General features: G+C 38.4%; 3 protein-coding genes across 3 annotated transcripts in view; all 3 read right to left on the reverse strand.

Moving 5' to 3' along the window:
- The window catches only part of LOC100119508 (phosphatidylinositol 3-kinase catalytic subunit type 3), a 141,650-nt gene that overhangs the window by 75,287 nt on the left and 42,230 nt on the right, over positions 1-24,133 (reverse strand). The gene's annotated exons all lie outside the window — the stretch shown is intronic.
- Positions 8,779-9,615, reverse strand: LOC107981014. The gene has a single exon (XM_016984851.1). It carries the CDS (start codon positions 9,613-9,615, stop codon positions 8,779-8,781), a length of 837 nt encoding a protein of 278 aa, XP_016840340.1.
- Positions 22,656-23,998, reverse strand: LOC116416714 (uncharacterized protein F54H12.2-like). Its single transcript, XM_031925930.1, has 2 exons — positions 23,774-23,998; positions 22,656-23,675 (listed from the first exon to the last, which is right to left on the reverse strand). Exons 1-2 carry the CDS (start codon positions 23,996-23,998, stop codon positions 22,656-22,658), a joined length of 1,245 nt encoding a protein of 414 aa, XP_031781790.1.

The following is a 24,133-nucleotide window of genomic DNA, read 5'->3' on the forward strand; positions in this document are numbered from 1 at the left end:
TGTGGCAATACGCAGACGGTGGTCATACAAATGCCAGCAAAAATGGCTCATCAGATGATCGCAAAGCAGAAAATCAGGATAGTCTGGGTAGTATGCAGAATACGAGAGATAAAGCGGAATGCACGTCCACTTGGCTGCTATAAATGTCTAGGAGTTGGACATATCGGTAAAAGCTGCACAGTAACACAGGATCGAAGTAACCACTGTTACAAGTGTGGAGTTGAAGGACATAATGCAAAAGATTATAAAAACAAACCGAGCTGCGTTCTCTGCCAAGAAAGAGGAGCAATAGAGAAAAGTAACTATGCTGTTGGTAGCTACACATGCCCAGTATACCGAGCGGCAGTAGAGAAGTTGAAGAAACGAAGATAATGAAGATAGTGCAGTTGAACTTGAATCACTGCGAGACAGCGCAGGATTTACTTAACCAGTACGTTCACGAGACGGAGGTCGACGTAGCCATTATAAGTGGACCAAACAGGGCTCTGGACGAGACATCGTGGGAAACAGACGACACTGGCAGAGCAGCGATCTGGACATATGGGAACGTGGCATTCCAAGAAAAAATGTTGACCAGCGAGGAAGGATTTGTCCGTGCAAAGATAGCAGGAATACACGTATACAGCTGCTATGCTTCGCCTAACGCACCGATCGAACAGTTCGAGCGGCAGTTAGATCGACTCGTGCAGGATATTGCGAGAAGAAAGCCAGAAATTATCGCAGGCGATTTTAACGCATGGGTAGTAGAGTGGGGCAGTCAAAGGACTAACCAAAGAGGATGAGTACTGCTAGAAGCATCTGCTCTCCTGGACTTGGTGTTAGTTAATCAGGGTAGCACTAACACCTTTAGAAGAGGAGACGCAGGATCTATTGTAGACCTGACCTTTGTTAGTAGTTGCCTTATTGACTCAATTGACAAGTGGACCGTAAGTGAACAGTACACAAATAGTGATCACCAGGTCATAATAATGGAGGTAAGAAAATCAGAGCAGAGACCTAACGCGAGTACAAGGACCAACAGAGTCGGTTGGAAACGAAGGATTATGATAAGGAGATGTTCCTACTGGCACTGGAAGAATTGCAACTCTCGGGGACGGCGAACAGCAAGGTGGAACAGGTTATGGGTAATATCATACGAGCCTATGACGCGGCCACGCCGAGAAGAGTGCCCAATTGTAGATGACCTCCAGTATATTGGTGGGACAAAGAGGTTGAGAGTACGCGCAGCAAGTGCCACCGGACCAGAAGAAGAGAACAACGGGCAAGAAAGAAATACTATAAAACCGGAAGAGGTCAAGAAATAGTAGATGCCCGCGGACAAGAAATGAAGGACGCTAAGAGGAAGCTTAAGAAGATAATCCGCGAAAACAAGCGACGGTACCTTAAAGAACTACAGGATGAGTCGAACAGAACTTGAGGTCGATCTTACAAAATAGTAATGAAGAAGATTAAAGGAAGCTACGCCCCCCCTCCAAAATGCCCGCAACTATTACACTGGGTAGTGACCACACTGTTTCCCAGGCAACTGGAAGAGCCAAGTGTCATCGAAAGAGGTGCGAATGAAGAGACTGTTCCACCGATCACGATTAAGGAATTGTTAGCCACCTGCAGAAGGGTAGGGAACAACAAGGCCCCAGAGCCGGATGGCATTCCCAATATTGCATTGAAACATGCCATCCATGCTCATCCAGAGGTCTTCGTAGACGTGTACAATGCATGTCTAGAAGAGGGAACATTCCCCACAAACTGGAAGAAATAGCGTCTCGTGCTTCTGCCAAAGGGAAAGAAACCACCCCCCTCATCATACAGACCGCTCTGCATGCTGGATACCTCAGGCAAGATCCTGGAACGCATTATCTGCGTCAGAATGGATCATTTTATAGAAGAAAAAGATGGATTAGCGAAACATCAATATGACTTCAGAAAGAAGCGTTCAACTCTAGAAGCAGTTAGTCTAGTGATTGACACTGCGCAAACAGGGATGGAGGGGAAAAGATGGAAGGGAGGAAAAAAGAAGTATTGCAATATAGTTATATTGGATGTCAAAAATGCATTCAATTCGGCCAGATGGAGTAAAATACACGAGGCACTCCGGAAGCACGATGTGCCCTTATATATAATAAGGATGATGTCCGACACTTGAAGGACAGAATCTTATTATATGTCACTAAGGGCGGTACCTAGACCTATAAATTTACAGAAGGCTTCCCCCAAGGGTTAGTACTTGGCCCACCGACTTGGAACATCATATACGACGGGGTACTAAAGCTACAATTGCCTGAAGGTACAACAGTCGTGGGATTTGCTGACGACATAGCAGTAGTGGTAGTAGCGAAACATAAAGAAGAGGTGACAGGCATAGTTGAAGAGTCAATCCGTATAATACACGAATGGCTCGAAAACAGAGACGGGTCTGGAATTAGCCAGTCAAAAAACGGAAGTAATTCTCATTTCCAGTAGGAAGAAGATGGAGGAAATCACACTGACGGTGGATGGACATGAGATCGTTTCTCAACCAACTATTAAATACTTGACCATCACCATCGATGCAAGATTAAGTTTAAAACAGCATCTGGAAGTAGTCAGTGATAAAGCAGCAAAAGTTGGCGTTGCTCTATCACGATTGATGCCAAATGTAGGAGGGTCAACTCAGAAGCGCAGGTTACTCGTAGCTAGTGTAACCACATCGATCATGCTAAACGGAGCCCCAGTATGGGCAGAAGCGATGCGAGTGAAATCATATACACGAAAGTTGACTACCGTGTATAGGCGAAGTGCACTAAGAGTGGCATCCACTTACCGTACGGTATCGGAAGATGCTGTCTGCATTATAGCAGGCATGCCACCTATTGACCTTTTAGCGTTGAAAAGAAAGTACGTATTCGAAGGCAGGAGACGATCGAATGACAAAAGCCAGAAAGAGATCTGGGATGCTGCAAGAAAGAAGACGATGGCTGAATGGCACCTGGCCGTAAGGGGATGGGTTTAGTCGGCATGACTCCAACACACGGCTGACATTGGGGATAGGGCTGTTCCGACTATCCCATAAAAAAGGTCATGCTATGGTCTTTCTAAGATTTTCCCCAATACCTCTTTCTCCGAGAGAAAAAAAAAACACACATCCATACGGACATTTTCTAAAAACGCTTGATTTGAACTTCTAACACACCAAAAAGTATTAAACTCAAAATTTTATTATTACAAAGCTTCCTCTAGGAGGAAGCAATATCGCGGCTATTATTAAATGGACTGAAATATTGTCAATGCAAGATCCAAATATAGTTATAAATAATTAAATAGATAAGAACTGTGTATTGAACAAACTAAATCAAAAAAAAGTAAAAATTCAAACTGGATTACAAAGCTATGCTAAAATGTTAGATAAGATTATCAAAGATGCTAAAATTAAATATGATGCAAAGCTAATTCAAAATAATGCAAACAATCCTAAAAAACTTTAGGGTATTATAAACAGCAAAATGGAAAAACAGAAAAACAGTAATACCATAAGTTATATAAAGGTTAATGATAATGAAATTACGGACAAAGTAGAGATAGCAAAGAAAATGAACAGATTTTTTTTGTGATATTGGCCGCTAATTGAGTGATGATATAGTGAAACCAAATAATGTCGAATTTAAAAAACCAGAAGCGGTGGTGTTGATAAGATAATTAGTAAGACTTTAAAGATTCTTGGAAGTTGTATCTCGGTACCATTAACACATATTTTTAATATGTGTATTGAAAATGCAATTTGGCCGGATGCATTGAAAAAGGCTGATATCGTACCAGTATATAAAGTAGGTGAGAAGTATAACATCAACAATTACAGGCCAATTTTACTCACATCTAAGATTGCGAAAATTTTTGGGAAGAATAATATACAATAGATTGTATGAATTCGTCCATAAAAATAATATTTTATCTAAGCATCAATTTAGGTTTAGAAAGAATATTGGCTCTAAAGATACGTTTAATTATATTATGGAAGTATTGTATAATAATTTAGATAGGAATTTATCAACAATTGTTACTTTCCTTGATCTGGCCAAGGCTTTCGATACGATCGATCATAAATTACTACTTAAAAAACTTTACTGTATAGGCATTAGTAGTAATCAATTATACGTTAATATCATAGAGTTTGATTATGTATCCTCCTGTCGAGGATGAATTTTCACAGTCTCTGAAGCTGGCATCTGTCATCGTTTCCATGTTATCTTCTTTTGCTCTGAATGTTAGTCCTATCTCTGATGTTCCTCTGAGGTATCTGAAGATCCTTTTTACATCTTTCCAGTCACTTTTACTTGGTGACAATTGTCTTCTAGATAAGAAATTCACTGGGAATGCAATGTCTGGTCTAGTTGCACCTGCTACGTAGAGTAAGCTTCCAATTGCTTCTCTGTTTAGTGCTTGAGTTGTTTCATTTTCTTCTGAGATTTTAAGTTTTCTATTCCAAATTTGTCTTGTGACCATGGGTGTTTTCTGTGGTTTACTAGCTATCATATTTAAATGTTCGAGACGTTTCTCTATGTACTCTGATTGAGATAGGCATAACATATCTTCTGATTTCTGTCTCTTGTAATTTTCATGCCTAAAAATACTTTGGATTCTCCTAAGTCTTTTATCTGAAAGGTGGAGCATAATTTATCTTTTATTTCTTCTAGTTTCTTCTGGTTGTTGCTTGCAAGTATGATATCGCCTACATATAGCAGTAACACTCCCTGAAACACTCATTGAAAATAATGACGTCATTGACTGACGTCATTAGGTGACGTCATTTGTTGATACAAATTGGAACATTTTATGACGTCATTATTTTCCACAGGTTGTACTTCTAAATACTTATACTCTTAAATACTTCAAAATCGATAAAATGGTTGCCTTATAGATGCTACGATCCGGATGTCCAGGAAATTAATAATTTTTAATTATTCTATTAAACAAAAAATATTTAAAAAACAATATTTCTTTGGCGTTAGCCCCCATTTTCCGTACTACCATTCGGACGGTAGCTCCTTTATGGGCAACCATTTTATCGATTTTGAAGTATTTAAGAGTATAAGTATTTAGAAGTACAACCTGTAAAAAATAATGAGGTCATAAAATGATATTATAAAATTTTATCGATTTTGAAGTATTTGAGAGTATAAGTATTTATAAGTACAACCTGTAAAAAATAATGACATCATAAAAGGTTCCAATTTGTAGCAACAAATAACGTCACCTAATGACGTCATTTAACGTCATCTAATGACGTCAATCAATGACATCATTATTTTTAACAGGACTATCATCTGATTTTATAATCTCGTGTAAATAAACATGGTGTATTGATGTCCTTATCTAATCTGAGTTGCAACTTCTGAGAAATGCTTGTTCCATCGCTTGGTGCTTATTCTAAGTATGTATTAGTTACCTAAGTAGCCGATTATTGCACGGAATGTATTAGCGCTCGAGCGCAGGGAGGCCCTGCTAAAAACCCCGGATTAAAATTGATAAAAGAAAAATGAATCGATTCTGAACAAAAGTTAATGAGTTCAAATGATATATATATATATATACATATATATATATATATATATATATATATATATATATATATATATATATATATATATATATACTTACAATCAAAAATACAAAAGTATAAAGGTACAAAACGCCGCTTAAAACTAGATCGCAAGGCTAAGCTTGCGCTTTGGTATCGGACGCGAACTTTACTTTTTTGGCAGGATAAGTTTTGAGTTTCAGACTAGGGACAGGTGGCTGATTGCCATTCGAACTGTCGTTGGATGCTCCTCCTGAATCGACCAAGTTTTCCGCTAGGAAGAATGCGGGCTTTAATAACTCTACTGATACAGTACGAGGGGCACCGTTGACCTCGACTTTGAATACGCGATCGGATTCGCGAGACAGAACCTTGTAAGGGCCTAAGTACGGTCGCTCGAGAGACTTCTTGGCCATGTTCCGCGTGTGAACATGGGTACACTTGTGAAGCTCTTTGAAATAAAAGATGCGTTTTTTTATAGTGATGTGCGACTGGTATGTGGCGGACTAGGCGCATGTGCTCACGGAACTCTTCTACAAAGATTTTCGGATCGGGCGTGATGTCTTCCGGAATGAAGAATTCGCCAGGTAACCGTAGCGTGGTGCTAATTCAGCCGGAGAAGCCTCCGTATCGGCTTTCACATGGCAACGCAAACCTAACAGTACAGTGGAGAGAGTTCTGACCCAGTCGTCATCCTTGTGACACATTAACGCAGCTTTTAACGTGCGATGCCACCGTTCAATCATGCCGTTGGCGGCTGGGTTGTACGCAGTGGCGCGAATGCGCTCGCAACCGATCAAGGATAGTAACGCAGTAAAGAGTCTCGACTCGAATTGCGCTCCTTGATCCGAGGTGATGACCTTGGGTGCGCCAAAGCGCGACACCCATGTATCAAAAAACGCGCGAGCTACAGTCTGGGCTGAGATTTCCTGAAGGGGAACCGCTTCAACCCACCTAGAGAAGCGATCAATCATGGTTAGCAAGTATTGGTAAAGCCGGTAAAGGCCCTACGATGTCAATGTGAACATGATCAAAACGACCGTCTGGAGCAACAAAGTGCTCAGGAAATGTTTTGACATGCCTGGAGATTTTGGACTGCTGACAGGCAAGACAGTTTTTACAGCAAACAGCAATGTCGCGATGCATGTTTGGCCAAACGTATCGTTGACGAACAAGACGATCGGTGATCTTGGGACCGGGGTGAGCGGTGTTGTGGAAGAAGTCAAATACTGATTTACGCAAGGATTTCGGTATGTACGGACGTAAGCTTTCGCCAGACAATTCACAGTATAAGACTGTGTACTCAGGACCAAGCTGAATGCGCATTAAGAGTGAGAGGATAGATCGGTGACTCACGAATCTCTTTCAGCTGTTCATCCGCTTCCTGTTTGGTAGCTAGATCTGCCAGATCGAATTCTAGGGGAAAGCGAACTGATTCTATTCTGGACAGAGCATCTGCCACTACATTGTCCGAATCTTTGACGTGTTCTATCCGGGTAGTAAACTGAGAAATGAATCCTAGCTGACGCAAACGACGCGGAGGAGCTTTCTCGTTATTTTGTACAAAAGCGTAAATGAGTGGCTTGTGATCGGTTAGAATCGCGAAGTCACAGCCCTCAACTATGTAGGAAAAGTATTTCACTCATTTGAACATTGCAGTGAGTTCCCTGTCATAGGTACTATACAACTGCTGAGCTGGGGTAAACTTTGAGAAAAGAAAGCTAAAGGTTCCCACTCGTTCGAGAGTGATTTCTGCTCTAAAACGGTACCCATCGCTATGTTAGAAGCATCTGTAACGAGGCGAAGTTCTGCGCCACAGCGAGGATGTACAAGCAAGGTAGCATTGGCAAAATCAGACTTGATTTGCTCGAAAGCTTTGCTGGTTTCTGCAGTCCATTCGATTGGACGCTTGTCATTTTTACGTGAATCGCGAAAATACGCGTTTAGAGGAACTTGAGCCTCTCCAGCGTGAGGGATGTTGCGGTGATAAAAGTTCACCATGCCAAGAAAGCGACGCAGCTCCACTACAGTGCTGGGTTTGGGAAAGTTCAACACCGCTTTGACCTTCTCCTGAGTTGGACGAATGCCTTGCGAGTTGATTGAATATCCTAAGAATATGAGTTCCTCAACAGCGAAGGTACACTTGTCAACGTTAATGCGCAAACAGAATTTGTTTAAACGTTCGAAAACTATGCGCAAATGCTCGAAGTGTTCTTCTATGGATTCTGAGGTGATCAGAATGTCATCAATGTGGATGAATACGAATTTCAAATCTCCTAACGCTCTATTTATGTACCTTTGGAATGTTTGGCTGGCATTGCGCAGACCAAAGGTCATGTACATGAATTCAAATAAACCGAATATCGCAGTTTTTTCTATGTCTTCGGGAGCGATAGGAATCTGATTGAAAGCTTTTAAGAGATCTAACAAAGAAAAGATTTTCTTTCCATGCAGTTCACTGGTACAGTCGTACAAGTGCGCTGTAGGGTATTTGTCAGGGACGGTCTGTGCGTTTAGAGCACAGTACACGCCACAAGGACGATAAGACCTATCTTTTTTCAAGTCCATGTGTAACTGGCTAGCGTACGGACTGCTGCCAGGCCTACAGATGCCGGCGTCTTGCCAGGCTTTGAACTGAGCTTTGGCTGCTCTGAGCTTTTCCGCGGAAAGTCGACGTGGACGCTCAGAGACAGGCGGGCCCGTGGTGTAGATGTGATGAACGATGTCAGGTTTGAACTGAGGATCGTGCGGAACTAAGCCTGTTATTTTAGGAAACTGGGCTAAAAGTCGAGCACATTTGGAGCTAGAAGCTACCGAATGGATTCCGAGAACTGGAACCATTTTGATTAAACCTACGGATGAAAGCGACTTAACCGAGTCAACGAGACGACGGTTGCGAATGTCTACAGTTAAACCGTAATGAAATAAAATGTCTGCTCCTATAATCGCATGAGGCACGGACGCTATGACGAAATTCCACGATATGGGACGATTCAAACCTAAATCTAACAACAGGAACGTTTCACCGAATGTGTCTATCGTAGTGTCATTGGCCGCATAAAGCTTGCAAGAAGAGGGTTTCGAATTAATCTTGGAATTTGCTGGGAGAACGGAAATTTCTGCTCCAGAATCAATGAGAAATCTACGTCCAGTTTTGAGATTTCGAAGAGTGAGACGTTTCGAATCGGAGGAACCATCCCCTGACGTCTCAGCAAGGAAAGGTTCGCTTAGTTTTTTGACGCCCACTTAGAGTACTCAGAGCACCACTTCTTGTATTTCGTGGGATTATCTGGGTACTTCCTGTGTGCTAAGCAAAGACCAGACGAATCACGAGATTTGGAACGCGAACGACCTTTGAAAGCTTTGAAAGAGCTTTCAAGGTTTCCTACTCGGGTGGAAAATTTTTCAAAAGAGTCAGCTAACCGCTTGACTTCTGAAGCTAAGGACGAGATGTCCGAGTTAACATTAACCGCAGAGAGACGAGCCTCTGACGGAGAGTTCTCGACAATTTTATCTGCCAGAGTGGCCAACTTGTTGAGATCGCTAATGTCGGATGCAACTATAATTACTCTGTGATTATGCTGAAGCTGCTCAAGAAAGACGGATTTGATGATGGCATCATCGCATTTCGCACCGTCATCTAAGCTTCTAAGCCTATTTAAAATGAGTGATGGCTTGCCATCATTGAGGACTAGGCCCTTTGGAAGCTTACGGAATTTGCTCTCAGTGGAAGCCGAAAAAGCCGTAATTAATCTGTTCTTAATTTGAACGTACACGTCTGGAGGTTGAGGCTCTATGAGAGCAATGTCCCTAATGGCAGTCATTGCCTCCTGATCGAGCGCTTCAATGATACAATCCGCTTTGGTTCCTTCAACCATAATATGCGCGTACCGAAATGAGGCTTCTACCTGATTGAACCACATGCCCGGGTCAGCTCTGATGAACGCTGGGAGTTTGGGGGAACGATAAGCCTCTACCCGAGTGATAGGATGCGCCATCGCAGCCCTGGCCTCATCCAGCTCTCGTTGCAGGCGAGCCGCGAGTTCTACCGGTGTTTCCGGCATTGTCGCTTCTAACCTAATTACGCCGCAATGCGTAGTACAAATTAACCTGGTGCACGCACGCAGGCGTGTCACAAATGTAAAAAAATCTAACTTACAAACTAGAACTAATCTAACCGTTACGATCAGCGTACGCAGACGAGATCGTGTGAATATGTGCGCGCGATAACGAATTCTTAGAATTAAAACGCCGCTGCGTGAAATTCGCGACGGTTGAGGAACCGCTACTCTAATGAAATTCCGCGAAAAGTGAGTACCGAGTGCAGGCAGAGCAAGCAACGCGCCTGACAGCTGCAACCCGTGAAACGCACGCCCCACGAGAAAACCGCGAGCTAAAATCCAAGATGGCCGCCCCTTTCTCGGAAGCGAGCCAAATTCGATTCGAATTCTTGGAACCGCACTTAAAACTAACACTAGAAATACCTTAATTTAACGCGCAAAATAAGCTATACGGTGCTTACGATGACGATGGCAACGATAATGACGAAGACGATGACTCGATGAGGATGTCCGAGACGATCCACTGCGAGAGACACGACGACGCAAGCTGCCTGGAGTGCCGCCGCTGCTGAGAGTAGCAGAAAAGGCTGCGAAAGCGGTCGCCTGGAGAGGCTGACTACGGCTGGGATGCCGCTGACGATGCTGCTGGAGACTGCGGTCGCCTGGAAAGGCTGACCGCGACTGCACTGCCGCTGCTGCTGAAACGATGAACGGCAATGCCGGAGAATGCGGTCGCCTAGCCAGGCTGACCGCGGCACGGACGCCGTCGAACAACTGCACGACGTTGCTGCACAGGCGGTCGCCTTGAAGGGCTGACCGCGGCAAAAAGGCAGCTGAAGAAGCGATGAGCACGGGAGCGGGGCACGGCGGTCGCCTGGCCAGGCTGACCGCGGCAAGAAAGCCGCCGACGTGGATGATGCAATTCCTTGAAGAAGAAGCGGTGCTCCTGGAGACGGCGGGATGAGGGTCCACTCGCTCGTCTTCTTGAAGTCGGGGTCACCAATGTAGGATTGAACGTCAGGATGATCAGGTGAGAGCTCACATGAAGGAAGCACTGCGTGTTAAAAAGTGTAGACGCTGTCTCTCTCTCTCTCTCTCTCTCTCTCTCTCTCTAATCGTTGAGAAAGAGTGGGGAGACTCTGCCCCTCGCGCGAACGGCGGCGAGCATACCTAATCTGACACAACAATATAACCGCAAACTCTTTCAACGTTTATTGAATTTATTGAATGATCAAATTTAATAGCGTAGTCACCAAAATATTATGTTTAAACTTAAACTACGACAATAAATAAAACTTAAGCCGTCAAGGGGGTGATGATCATGAGCCATTTCGAGTTGATTGCAATCTGAATGCGGCGGTGGTCGTGAGGTTTCAGGCACATGGCTAAATGCTTTTTTTTGGGGTTCGATTCCCGATCAAGTATTTTTTTTCTTCTTTTTGTTTATAATTTAGAGCTTGGTAATATAATTAATTTTCTTTTTCTTTTTAAAAAATGGAAAATAATCTAATTAAAATTTATATAAGTTAATTATTTGATTTCATTTACGCATTTCAATAAAATAAAATAAATAAATTAATAAATAATATTTATTTATATGATTCACAGAAAAATGAAAAAATACAACATTTCACAAACAGCCGCTTCTTAAGTGACAAACATAAATACTTCGATATTTTTGAAAATCATATTACAGAACGCAGTAATAAATACATAAATCTTTCACTTACTCACAATATTAGCTGAATAATTATACTTAAATAGTTAAATTATAATAAATAGAAATTTTTATTTGTTATTGTCTGAACCCAAAAAGTTGTTTATTCGTTGCGAAATAAAATCATCTTTGTGTAAATTCTTCTGATTTTCTTATTTGATCGACTTTTCTCTGACTCGTAGTGATTAACTCTTACTCTTAAATACGTAAAGATTATTTGTTTTAGTATAAATAATCTATGTTTAGCGGGGTCCTCAGAATGCTGGATTTGAAAGAGAGAATCTGGTATATTAGTTAAGATACTTTGAAATAATGTATTAACCATCCCTTTTTTGGAAGTATAAAACAGCCTGAAATTTTTCTCAACGATTTGCAGATATTAATGATATCTACAGAAGGTGAAAGCAAACCTTTTTTTCGGTTAGACTAGAGTGACTGACTTCTGAAGTTAATAGTAAAGGACACTGGAAGCATCTACTCTTTTTTAAAATTGTTCTCGTAACAAATCCAGCAATATGAATGAAAGTATTGTCTATATACTTTTTATTTTTTCCTTTTCTATAAAAATCGCCGTGTTCTGATAAAACATTGTCTGTTTGAATTATTTGAATAAATAAGTTATCATTCGATGAATTCTCTGTTTTAGTCTCTTTTTTTTCAACGATACTTGCAAAAGACTCGTTTCATCTAAAGACGTGCAATTCGCATGTTTCGATTCTTTTACATCAGCGTGCACTAATAATTTTTTAAAAATATTAATAAACTGATAGTAGGTAGGATTATTACTGTATCCTCCTTTACTCCTTACAGCACTAAAAAACATCTCGAGATGATCCTGTGATAATTTGTACGTTAATAAATAACCATTTAACGGCTTCATAAAAGTGTCGTAGATTCTTAAAACATTGTGCAAGGAGATTATCATACCAACAAATCCAGTTTTCCTTGCACAGTCGATGACTGGAGTGCCGTCTGAAGTGCGTAAACCTTTAATATATTCAGTTATATAATCAACTTTTTCCCTTATCTCTTTGATATTTTTTGAATCTATAGCATTTTTCGATTTATTTTTGTTATAACGCACCCCTGAATTTAAGATATCAAAACCTGCATTAATAATTGAACAAAATAACAGTCCTACAATAAAAAGATATATCGGCAACATAGACATCTCGTCTAACAGAACTCAGTCGGCAACAAGGATTGGATCGGTTTCGTCATTACTATCGTCTCCTTCTGCCAGTCAGCATAATCTAAGAAGATAACACACACATGGATAACAACATTGAAGTAATAGAAAGTATTCAAAATGAAAATGTTAAGAAAGAAACTGTATTTAGAAATATCAAGGCTTTCAATAATTATCTAAAAAATAACCAAGAAAATATTCTCTATGTCAATATTAGAAGTTTAAATAAAAACTTTGATAAACTACAGATTTTTATAGAAAGGCTTGAGATTAAACCACTAATGATAGTTTGCGTAGAAAACTGGAATCTAGAATATCATAATTATTTTTTATTAACAGGGTATAAAATGTATTACAATAATAGTAGAATAAATAGGTCGGATGGAGTAATGGTTTACATTGATGAAAGCCTTACGGAGAGTACTGAAATCGTACGAATAGGGAAACTCAGAGTTATAAATACATGTTTAAAATTAGATAAGGAAAAGAAAATAGAAATATCAAGCGTATATAGATCTCATGACATTTCAAAAATTGATTTCATTAGTAACATTAAGGAATACCTAAAAAAGAAACAAAATACCAAAAATCATCTAATTATTGGTGACTTTAATATAGATATAATAAAACTAGACAATATTAGTCAGGAGTATTTGAATAACTTCTTAGAAAAAGGATATGTGCCAGGCTTCCAAACAATAACTAGACCAGCAACATCTGATAATACAGGTTCTTGCATTGACAATATCTTTATTAAAACTAACACAATTGAAACATACACTTGTAAAATAGAACATATGATCACAGATCACTATCCGCTACTAATAACGCTCAAAAAAATTAAAATCAGTAATTGGCACGAGAAATTAGAATGCATAGATTATAGGAAACTAGACAAAATCGCGGACAAAGAAAATTGGAATGAGATATTGTCAATGAATGATCCTAACCAAGCTGTTAATTCACTAATTGGTAAAATAAAATACTGTACTACCCAAGCAACAACTACTAAAAATAAAAATAAGAAACTAGAAAAAAATAAGCCAAGGCATAGCTGGATAACAAGTGCAATTATAAACTCTTGTAATAGAAAAGAACAATTATATAAAACTTGGCAACTAAACCCAAAGAATGAGACTCTAAAGAAAGAGTATAAAAATTATGAGAAAATATTAAATAAAGTTGTCAAAGACGCCAAGTTAAAAAACGATTGTGCCGAGGTTGAGAAAAGCTATTCTAATCCAAGAGATCTTTGGAGAGTTATAAATAAAAAACTAGGCAAAAGCACAAAAAAAAATGCACCAATTACACAAATTATTGAACCAAATAATAAACACGGGAAAAAAACTCAAAACCCTAAAGACATAGCTAATATTATGAACACATACTATAGTAACATAGGATCAGAACTAAGTAAAAAAATCAAACAACCAATTAACGAAACAATAAGTCTACCTAAACATAACCAAATTTCGATCTTTCTGTTTCCTACAAACTATTCTGAAATAACTAAAATCATTAAAGATATGCCACTGAAGAGCGGCGGGGTGGATAGCATAAATACTAAAACAATAAAAAGCTTGTCTAGACACATAATCGATATACTTGTACATATATGTAACCTATCGATCGAAAAAGCCATTTAGCCAGAAGCTTTGAAAAGTGCCGACATTATTCCAATTTACAAATCAAAAGACAAAAATTATGTTGAAAATTACAGGCCAATCTCATTAATATAAAATATTGCTAAAATCCTGGAAAAATTAATATATAACAGACTAAACAATTTTATCCGTAGTTGTGACATCATCTCAAAAAATCAGTATGGCTTTGTTAAGAATAGGGGTACAAAAGATGCAATACAATACATATCGAACATTATATATAACTGTCTAGATCAAAGTAAACCAATAGCGGTTGCTTTTCTAGATTTGGCCAAAGCTTTCGACACGGTTAATCACAATATATTACTGCAAAAATTAGAAAAATATGGGATCCGAGGCAAGGCATTAGACTTAATGACTAGTTACTTAAGTAATGGAGATCACAGAGTTAAAATACAAAATATTGTTAGCGACAAAGAAACTGTAAGTACGGGTGTGCCACAGGGCACAATACTGGGCCCTCTACTATTCATAATTTATGTTAACGACATGCTTAAAGATAATGTGATGTTATATGCTGATGATACTGCGATAATTACAACGGCTGACTCCTGGACCGACGTTGAAGTAAAAATGAATGAAGACCTAAACGGTATTTCAAACTGGTTAGCCTTGAATAGGCTATCACTAAACATAAGCAAAACTGTATTTATAACTTTTGGAAATTATAGTAACAGAATCCCAAACAGTATAGACATAAAAATAGGCCAGGAAAAAATAAATAGAGTGAGCAACTGTAAATATTTGGGATTAATTTTCGACAGCCATATGAAATGGAAAGAACATATAAAATATATTTTTAGCAAAACAAAATATTTAACCTTTGTGTTCTATAAATTATCAAAACTGTTGAACCTACCAACATTAAGATTGATTTATTACGCGCTCTTCGACAGCGTTATAAGCTACGGAATTATAGCATGGGGAGGGGCTTACTCCAATGCTCTACTACTGTTAAAGAACCTACAGAAAAAACTGTTAAAAATCATTAATAAAAATAATTTTGTAACTCAAGGAAACCCACTTCATTTTGAGAAAATGTACGAACTTGAATCACTATTCTTCCATTACGAGATTTTAAAATCAAAACATAAAGCTTCAACAAGCAATACAAGAAAAAAACTTATACAAATTCCGATCAGAGAAAAAACAGTAAGTAGAAAAAACAGCTACATCAAAGCGATAGAATTATTCAATAAACTACCAAATGAATTAAAAAATTTAACAACGAAAAATATGAAAAAGAAATTAAAAAAGTGGATTAGATCAAATTTGTAGACAAAAAGAAAAGATATTAAAAGAGTGGAATAACAGAAATAAAGGAAAAGATATCACTGTATCATTAGTTTTAAACTATTTTCAATGTGCAATGATAAGACTGCGGTTACTAATCTCAAAAGATTAGTTTTATAGTTTTAAGATTTAGATGTAAGATAGCAATCAGTCCCGCAAACAGATAACTGTGTTTATCTCTGCGGGTATGTAAATTGCATTGCTAAAATGTAATTTATGTAAATTTACTGATAAATAAATAAATAAATAAATTTAGCTGTTCCTTCGACATTTTGAAATTCAGAGCTTTGAAGCTCATCACGCATATATCGCAAAGCAACGCTAGAGCTTTCACTTACAGTTTGCGCAGCTAACCGTACATTCATCTTATTTTGTTCGAAATCTATATGTTGTCGTCTGATTTTTGTACCTAAATGTAGTCCCTGACAATCTTGCACATCAACTAATTTTTTCAAAAAATTCCATGATATGATGTTGCCGTTAGCATCATACATGTCGTCGTAAGCAAAAGCATTTCTAATTAATTTTAGAACATAACAACCGTCGGGTACTATACATATCGGCTCTTTTAATACGGGGTGAGGAAAGTACGCATCCATAGGATTCTCTGCAGAAATCGTTGCTCCTAAATGTTTACACCAGTTTCACTTAGCCGCGTTAATATTTCTTATTCGTTAATTCGGCTTGTTTTTGACCGCTCAAAGCTTTAACGAAATAGTGAGAAACTGGAATTTTCCACCCTCCATTAACGCAGACTAACATGAAAACTAATGCGTTCTCTGCTTCCGGCATTTCATCCTTTTCATAATCTTTTCCGACGTCAATATATCCATACTCCTTTTCATTTATCACTTCTACTTTCTTTTTTATCTTCATCTCATCCATAACCAAATTACATAACACCTCTGCTTCTTTATTAGTGCTTTTATGAAATGCAACTTTTCGTTTAACAGCGTCAATGCACGCTTGACTTATACCAGACGAACAATTTATGTTTTTATACCATTTGCTGATATTCATATGATGTGGTACGCATTTCATAAAAGCATTCCTAACATAATTGTAGGCTTTTGGAGAGTAAAAATGGAGAGTGGTAGCAAATGATTTTAAAGCAGGTGGAAATGGACAATTCGAGGATGGTTTGCGTAGGAGCCTTCGGAAAATTTGATATGTGTGAGAAGGTAACGATTCCTAGAATACAAAACAATTAATGATGTAAAAAAAAAATAAAAATTTTACAATGATTATTATTATTGTGATTTGTTTGTTATAAACTATTGAAATTCCATTTTACGTTTTTATTATTTCTTTTCGTTTGTAAACATAAAAAATTCTTTAAATAAAAAGGATGCGAAACGCAAAACCATTATCCACTACAACCTATGAACTTGTAAGAGGTTTTAATAAATTATCAAAGAATTCTTTATTATATTTTATATTTTAATGAATCTTTTAGAAAATTATATACAATTATTGTGTATAAAAATATTTTATTAAAAAATCACCAAATGCAAAATTAAAACTAAAATTTCTTACATTAACGTAGCAAACTCTAGACAAGAGAATTTTAAATATGAAGCAATTTTTAAGAAATAGATCCAACGAATTGAAATCAACGTTTGTATTTGTTTGTATAAGAATTTCATTTGATGTTTACTTATGTACATGATTAAAAATGATATTTTATACTTTCGTGACTAGAGATTTGTTATAATATACAATAAATAAAAATATACAATAAAATATTTTTAAACATAAAATATGATGCGATTAATTTATACGCATACACCCTTAACACACTTACATGATTTTCAATAGTTTGCATCGAAGTAAAACAAGAAATGACAAAAAATAATTTCAAATCAATAAAATTGATATGGAATTAAAATATCAATTGTCGTCCGACTGTGTAGAAATTAATGAATTACAATTCATCTTATAGGCTATATACTTATGTACATTCTTTCTTAAACTTTTCTCACTCACACCTACACACACTTGTTCCTATATATTAGGTCATAAAAAATCGATTTCTATGCAATACAATACAATATTTTTACATAACTTTCATATAAATATGAGAATTAGAAATAAAGAAAAAAAAATAAATGAAAGAAGGTTTACATACCCTGGTAAAAATAACTTATTAAATCCGATTCAAAAGGTAATAGGTTGTAATTGGATTTCTTAATCGGAAATTATTCAATTAAAACCAATTTAATCGATTAAAATCTATTTAATCTGATTATAACTTTTAGTCGGTTTTAATCGGATTCAATCAGTTGTATTTTTCAACAAATATAACATTTTATTTAAAAACACAATTGTTAAAATCCGATTCCACTGTTTAAATCCGATTAAGACCGACTAAAACTTATAATCAGATTAAATAGATTTTAATCGATTAAATAGGTTTTAATTCGATAATTTCCGATTAAGAAATCCAATTATACTCTATTATCTTTCGAATCGGATTTAATAAGTTATTTTTACCAGGGTAGTACATAACCAATTACTTAATACTACAGAAGTCAAGAATTACTTAACAATTCCAGTACTTACTTTTAGTGAATCGACAACATTCTCGTTTATATATTTACGGTGCTTCAGGTGTAACAGCAAAGAATTTCCCGTTTTAACTTTTTTTCCAGCGATAAAGCTTTGTCTGTAAACTTTTATTTTTTCGCCGAAGAGATATTATTTGTGCCTTTGCATTTCTCAAAATGTCTTTCACATCTATTGGTACATCTAAACTTTCAACATCTACATTCAACAAAGATTTCACTCGAGACTTTGATATCATCTTATCAGTTGGATTGTTGCTAAAAATTTTATAAAAATAACACACCGTTCAATGAGATTATACATTACACGTATCATCAAATATTTTATTTTGAATATTACGTTTCAGACACATTACCTTTGGTCGGTAATTCTGCTGCACAAAGTCTGGCACATCCATGAGAGGACTCGTGTCACTTTCTCCATCTGATTCTGCTTGATAATCCTTTGATCGACTAAAAATACATTTATAAAAATCATCAACGTAGAACATGCCTGACCGGATAAGGCATTAAATATTAAAACATATACCTATCAGGTGCTTCATTGGTACAAATATCAACCTGCTTACTGTCTTCTGCTTCCATCAATCGTGAATTATTATGATTTAAACTTGTATCTGCTTCTACAAACTGTTTTTCTCTGACTGTAAATGATAATAATCTACCCTGGTAAAAATAACTTATTAAATCCGATTCGAAAGATAATAGGGTTTAATTGGATTTCTTAATCGGAAATTATCGAATTAAAACCTATTTAATCGATTAAAATCTATTTAATCTGATTATAAGTTTTAGTCGGTCTTAATCGGATTTAAACAGTTGTGTTTTTAAATAAAATGTTATATTTGTTGAAAAATACAACTGATTGAATCCGATTAAAACCGACTAAAAGTTATAATCAGATTAAATAGATTTTAATCGATTAAATTGGTTTTAATTGAATAATTTCCGATTAAGAAATACAATTACAACCTATTACCTTTTGAATCGGATTTAATAAGTTATTTTTACCAGGGTACTTAATAATAATTTTTTTACAACCATAAGTTAATTATTATTTTTATCAACAGGTACTTATAACTTATTATCTTCCAAGCTTGAGAATATTGATGGATAAGATCCTTTTTTTAATCTCAGATTTGTACACAGTCCAGAAAAATAAAAACAATCAGGCTTGAAATGTGAACTGCACACATATGAATATTTTGGCAACGACAAATTCATAAACTCCGCTTTCAATTGTTGTTCCCATTTTTGTCTCAAATCTTTATCTGCTGGAAACCTGCATGCGAAAATGCAAAATGCAAAATGCAAAATTAAAATAATAAGAAAACACAAGTAAAAGTAATATTGTTTAAATCGAACTAATTACGTGTGAAAAGTTTTCTTTAAACTATCGAAATCGTCGCTCCGCACTTTGCAGGTTGGTACACAACATACTTTCGGCATTTTTCACTATTAATTTATTTAAAATATCACGAAAATCAACAATCAAAATCAATCACAATTTTGGACGCTAGCGTTTTCAGAGGTTAGGAGTCTCCTTTTCTGCTACAGAGCAAAGGGAATTGCGTTAGCCAATCACGTGCCGGTGCGAGAGAGAAATATAGTACCCAAACTATCTCTTTCTCTCTCTCTGTCACTCGACTACACTGTCGCCGTAAGCGTGCTTCCTCCAAGGCTGTACCGGACCCGCTTCTCTCTCTCTCTCCCCTCTCTACGCCATACTCGCGAGCGTCCGCCAAAGCCGCCGTCTACCTGTCGCTCGCGTATACCTGCAGTTTGGCTTTTATTGCCCTAGCGCCGGCTCTGATCCTTTCTGCGCTGTAATAATATGTAACCTGTATGATTTCCTACTACACGGTGCCGCAAAGCCTACTCTAAATTTCAGCTTTGGGGTTTATTGATGGGATTTGTACACATTAAAATAGAGAAATTTTTGTTTACAATGATACAATCTTATATTTATTTAATAAAACAGCAAAAATTGAATACATGATATATTTATGCGCGTGAGCGTGTATGTGTGTGTGTGCGTAGAACAATAAAGCATATTTATAGCTTAGAAACTAACAATAGGAGATGACTAAAAATAGTTATATCGGAAACATAACGTCGTACACATCTTTTGCGATTTTTGCTAAGCCAAACGCATAGATTTCTGTGAAAACTACATCTAAAACGTCGACGCTTACAGTGGCGAAATTTAAGTTTGGCTTAACAATTTCGTCGATTTTATATTTATGAAGGGCGTAATATTGTTTGAACGAGTTTACATTTTTCAGAATTTTACGACATAGTTCACCCTCTTCTCTTTTCAAAGCGTCTTTTATATAATCTAAAATTGAGGCCACGCCGCGATTAACTAATCCCGAAAGCTCCTCGAGCTGTTTAAAACGCAAATCGATGCACTCTTTTACCTGTCTTAAGCCAGCGAACGTTTTTTGATGCATAATTACACTAGGCGGACTCTCGTACTTTTTCTGCTTCTTGCACGCAGGCTGTGCAGGTGGATGCTATTGTGTTTCCTCGTCATGGCCGCCGCCGCCGCCGCCGACACTGCTGACCGTTGTGGGTTGTCATTTCTGCTGTAGGTGCTGATGTTGGTGTTGGCCTCTCCTCGATGCCGATAGCCCTTGCTCCGAAGCTGTTTGTGAATGTGACATCGTGATTTGGAAGGAGGATCTTGCTAGGATTTCCAAAATCCTGGTAGAACGTGAAGGAGTGATTCAGATATGCATCCATAGCCTCCATCTGATCGTTGATCACTTCCCAGCTGTGTGTGTCGAGTGTCACATACTTGGTTGGCGATCCGTTGGCACAAATTTTTAACACTGCTCTGTAGTAACCGCCGTAATACTCCAGGCCTATGGTTGCACGCTTGCAGTTTGATTTGTTGAGCGCGTACGTCGTCGAGTACAACAAGTTGCAGGTGATCGGCTTATTTTTCCAAGACTCGCCACTTGCTGCTGCTGCTGCTGAATCCATTGCAAAGATTTTTTACACACGAGGTCTACTTGACCAGAGTGTTCTTACGACTGATGGCTGGCGACTGCGCCACGACATCTTTATAAAGAATGGGACGACAAAGAGCGAGCGTCAACGAGTCGCAGTTCTTTCTAAAAACGGCCGTTACAGTATTTACATTCCATGGTAAAACGAGACACGTTTGAAGTTGTTTTGTTTAACGCAACCGTCACACCGAGTACGTTGGTATAAACTGCTCAGATAACAAACATCCGGTCTTGGCTGTGCAGATCTGATTACAGTAACCCCGTCCTGTAGAACTCGTGCGTGGGAATGCGTTGACTCGATGATGACGATGACGCATTGTTTTATTTTGCATTCTTCTCATGAGCTTTCGATAAAACTTAACGGCTACTGCGTCATTCTTGACAAAGTCTGATAAAAAAAAACGTAGATATTTTCGCAGAGAAATGCCACTACACATATGATACAGAAACATAATGCAGTGCTCGCCGCATACTTTAGAGTCGACGCTCTGCACTTGTTTTTTATTCCAGTCGAATCGCGTGCAGTTTTTTCCGAGTCGATCAAGATGATGCTTTGATACGGGTGCAACTCCGTAGCTGTCAAAGTAAATTCCGTATCCATTTTTATCTATGAAGATGGCAACCCAGTGTGATCCTGGCTGATCGGACATGTCGAGATTCGTTACAATAGCTGTCGGTGTTTATAGCAATTTCGGAACGTGATTAGCAGCGTTAACTCCTATTGAATCGGCTTTTAATCCTCTAATAGCTGTGATTATTTGACGCGTATTCATGTTGATGGTGCGTCTACGTACTCTTCTTCTACCGCACCGTCTTTTTTCTCGTCAGCTTCTTTTTTAATTAATAATCTTTTTTAATAGTGATATCTCTCAATCTGCAGCCGATCGTAATCTAATATAGTTTGGTACATTACTTGGCTATTTATGTTGTACGGGTCGCTTTGATGAGGACTGGCAACGATTGAGTGTATCCACCTTCTGATGTGATAGGCTCGACGCAGTGCGCAAAAATTTTTCTTGTTCTCGAATTTCTTGATTCCGTGGCTGGTGTACAGCAAGACGTTAGAGAATCGCACAGAGAGTTCGTCAAACGAAGGCGTACTAAAATCTTCTAAATTGATGATTCTTCGAGCCACTACTTTTTCCAAAAACTTGACTTTTGCCTGGCCACGCACGTATATACGGCGCGCGTCTTTCACCAAGTTGCACAGCTTACGACGCAGATTCTTGAAGGAGATATCTCCGTCGTGCCACTCTAAACCGTGTACATCGAGAGTGCAGTAATTATTCGTCTGCTGCATATCCGCGGGTAATTCGGTAAAACTGCACGGCGCACGAATGATCCAATGACCAATTATACGGCTCTGGAGAGATAAAACTCGGACTTCTTTGGGAATAAATTTTTTATTTATATCTCGAAAGCCTTGAATATCGATCACGTAGTCCGTCATGATGACGATGATGCTGTTGCTGCTCGTGTACGTTAGGTGCTGGCTGTCTCGAGAGGGAAACTAACTGCATACTGTCAACGCGCTCGCCTTATGAAGCGCGAATAAAAAAAAATTTTTTTTTTGTAGGCGCTGCGATCGAGTGTGCGTGCGCATCAAGCGCTAAAATCCGTTACGATTTGGCGGCTAGAGTCGATTTCCAGAACGTTGTCGTACTCTGCGTAAACGATACAGTTGATAGCAGTGAGAACAGCCGTCTCGAATCTCACTTCTATACGTATGCTACCCGAGCGCACGAGATTCCAAAGTGTGGCACAGTGTGCCGATAAATCAGGAGTGAGATCGAAAGCCGTCAAAAAATTGCCTTTGTAATAGTTGTAGCGATTGATGCCAAAACCTTCGTTGAGAAAATGCACGCCTGTGCCCGTGTAAAGTGATTGAAAAGCGTCAATGTAGAGTTTGCCGAGACCCGTGAAACGTGGTTGCAAAGGTTTGCTTGGGATTTGTACGCCGTCGACGTAGAGAGAAATATAATTTATAGAGAAGTGTTGAAAATTAAAAGGATTTAACGCGCGGTTTCCGTTGAATGCTTTGTTTTCCACAAAGCCCAAGATTATTCTCTTCGGCAGCTGACCGTGTATAACGTTGTCAATCGAATCACCCAATATTCCCGAGTGAAGAGTAAACGACTTAACTTCGACTCTCGTTATGGGATATTTAGCCGTGGTTTTCCATAACGCTTGCGCATGAGCCAGTGAAAGTCCAGGACTGATTTTTACTCTGCGAACCATGAGTATAGCTTCTTTGATGCTGAGTTTGAATTTTCCATCGGCTGTCGCGTCCATCAGACAAAAAGCATCCTTACTCCTCACTAGACGTACGCGCATTTCTACGCCATTAATCAGCATTTTATCCTGATTAAAGAGGTCGTGATGTAGATGTCCAATCATGTCAAAGTATCGTCGATTCTGTGTAAAATTTTCCAGCCCTTTGTTCACGATAATAGGTGCTGTGGCAGTGCTCACCGCATTAGCTGGTGAATCGAAACCGCCGATCGTATCGTCGTACCACAGACTCGCTGTAAGATGTGACTCTTTAGCAGCCGGAGCGTAATTGAGAAGCGTCTCGATGTACGCTCTGTAAGGATAGGCGTTATTAGGCGGCGAAACAATTTTCTGATTGAAAAAAACGTCAATCTGATTGAACATTGAATGCATGAAATTGTTGATCGGTCCGACTTTTCGGTCGTTGCGATAGCCTCGTTAGCGGGTACGATTTTAGCTTGAACATGAAGCATAGTGTGAGCCAGATCAAAGTAATGCTCGCTACCTGCCGGCACGACAAATTCCAATGGTGCATCGACATCGTCGCTAAGAGACGACACAGGCTTATAATGCAGAAAGCTGCTGCTTTCAATGGACGTTTGGGTGGTTGGAAGCGTGAAAAGATCCAGCTCGCTGGACATGCATTCCGTCGAGTGAGAATGCAAAAATGCCATTTTTACCCCAAACTAAATACGTCTAGGACCAAAAATATCCGTAACACTTCTCAAACTCTGCTGATGCTGCTGCTGAGTACTTCTCTTTTTAGGCCTCTTCTTCGTTTTTCTCGTGACTCTCTTCTTCCTCTGCCA

Source organism: Nasonia vitripennis, assembly GCF_009193385.2.
Source record: "Nasonia vitripennis strain AsymCx chromosome 3 unlocalized genomic scaffold, Nvit_psr_1.1 chr3_random0005, whole genome shotgun sequence".
NCBI lineage: Eukaryota > Metazoa > Arthropoda > Insecta > Hymenoptera > Pteromalidae > Nasonia > Nasonia vitripennis.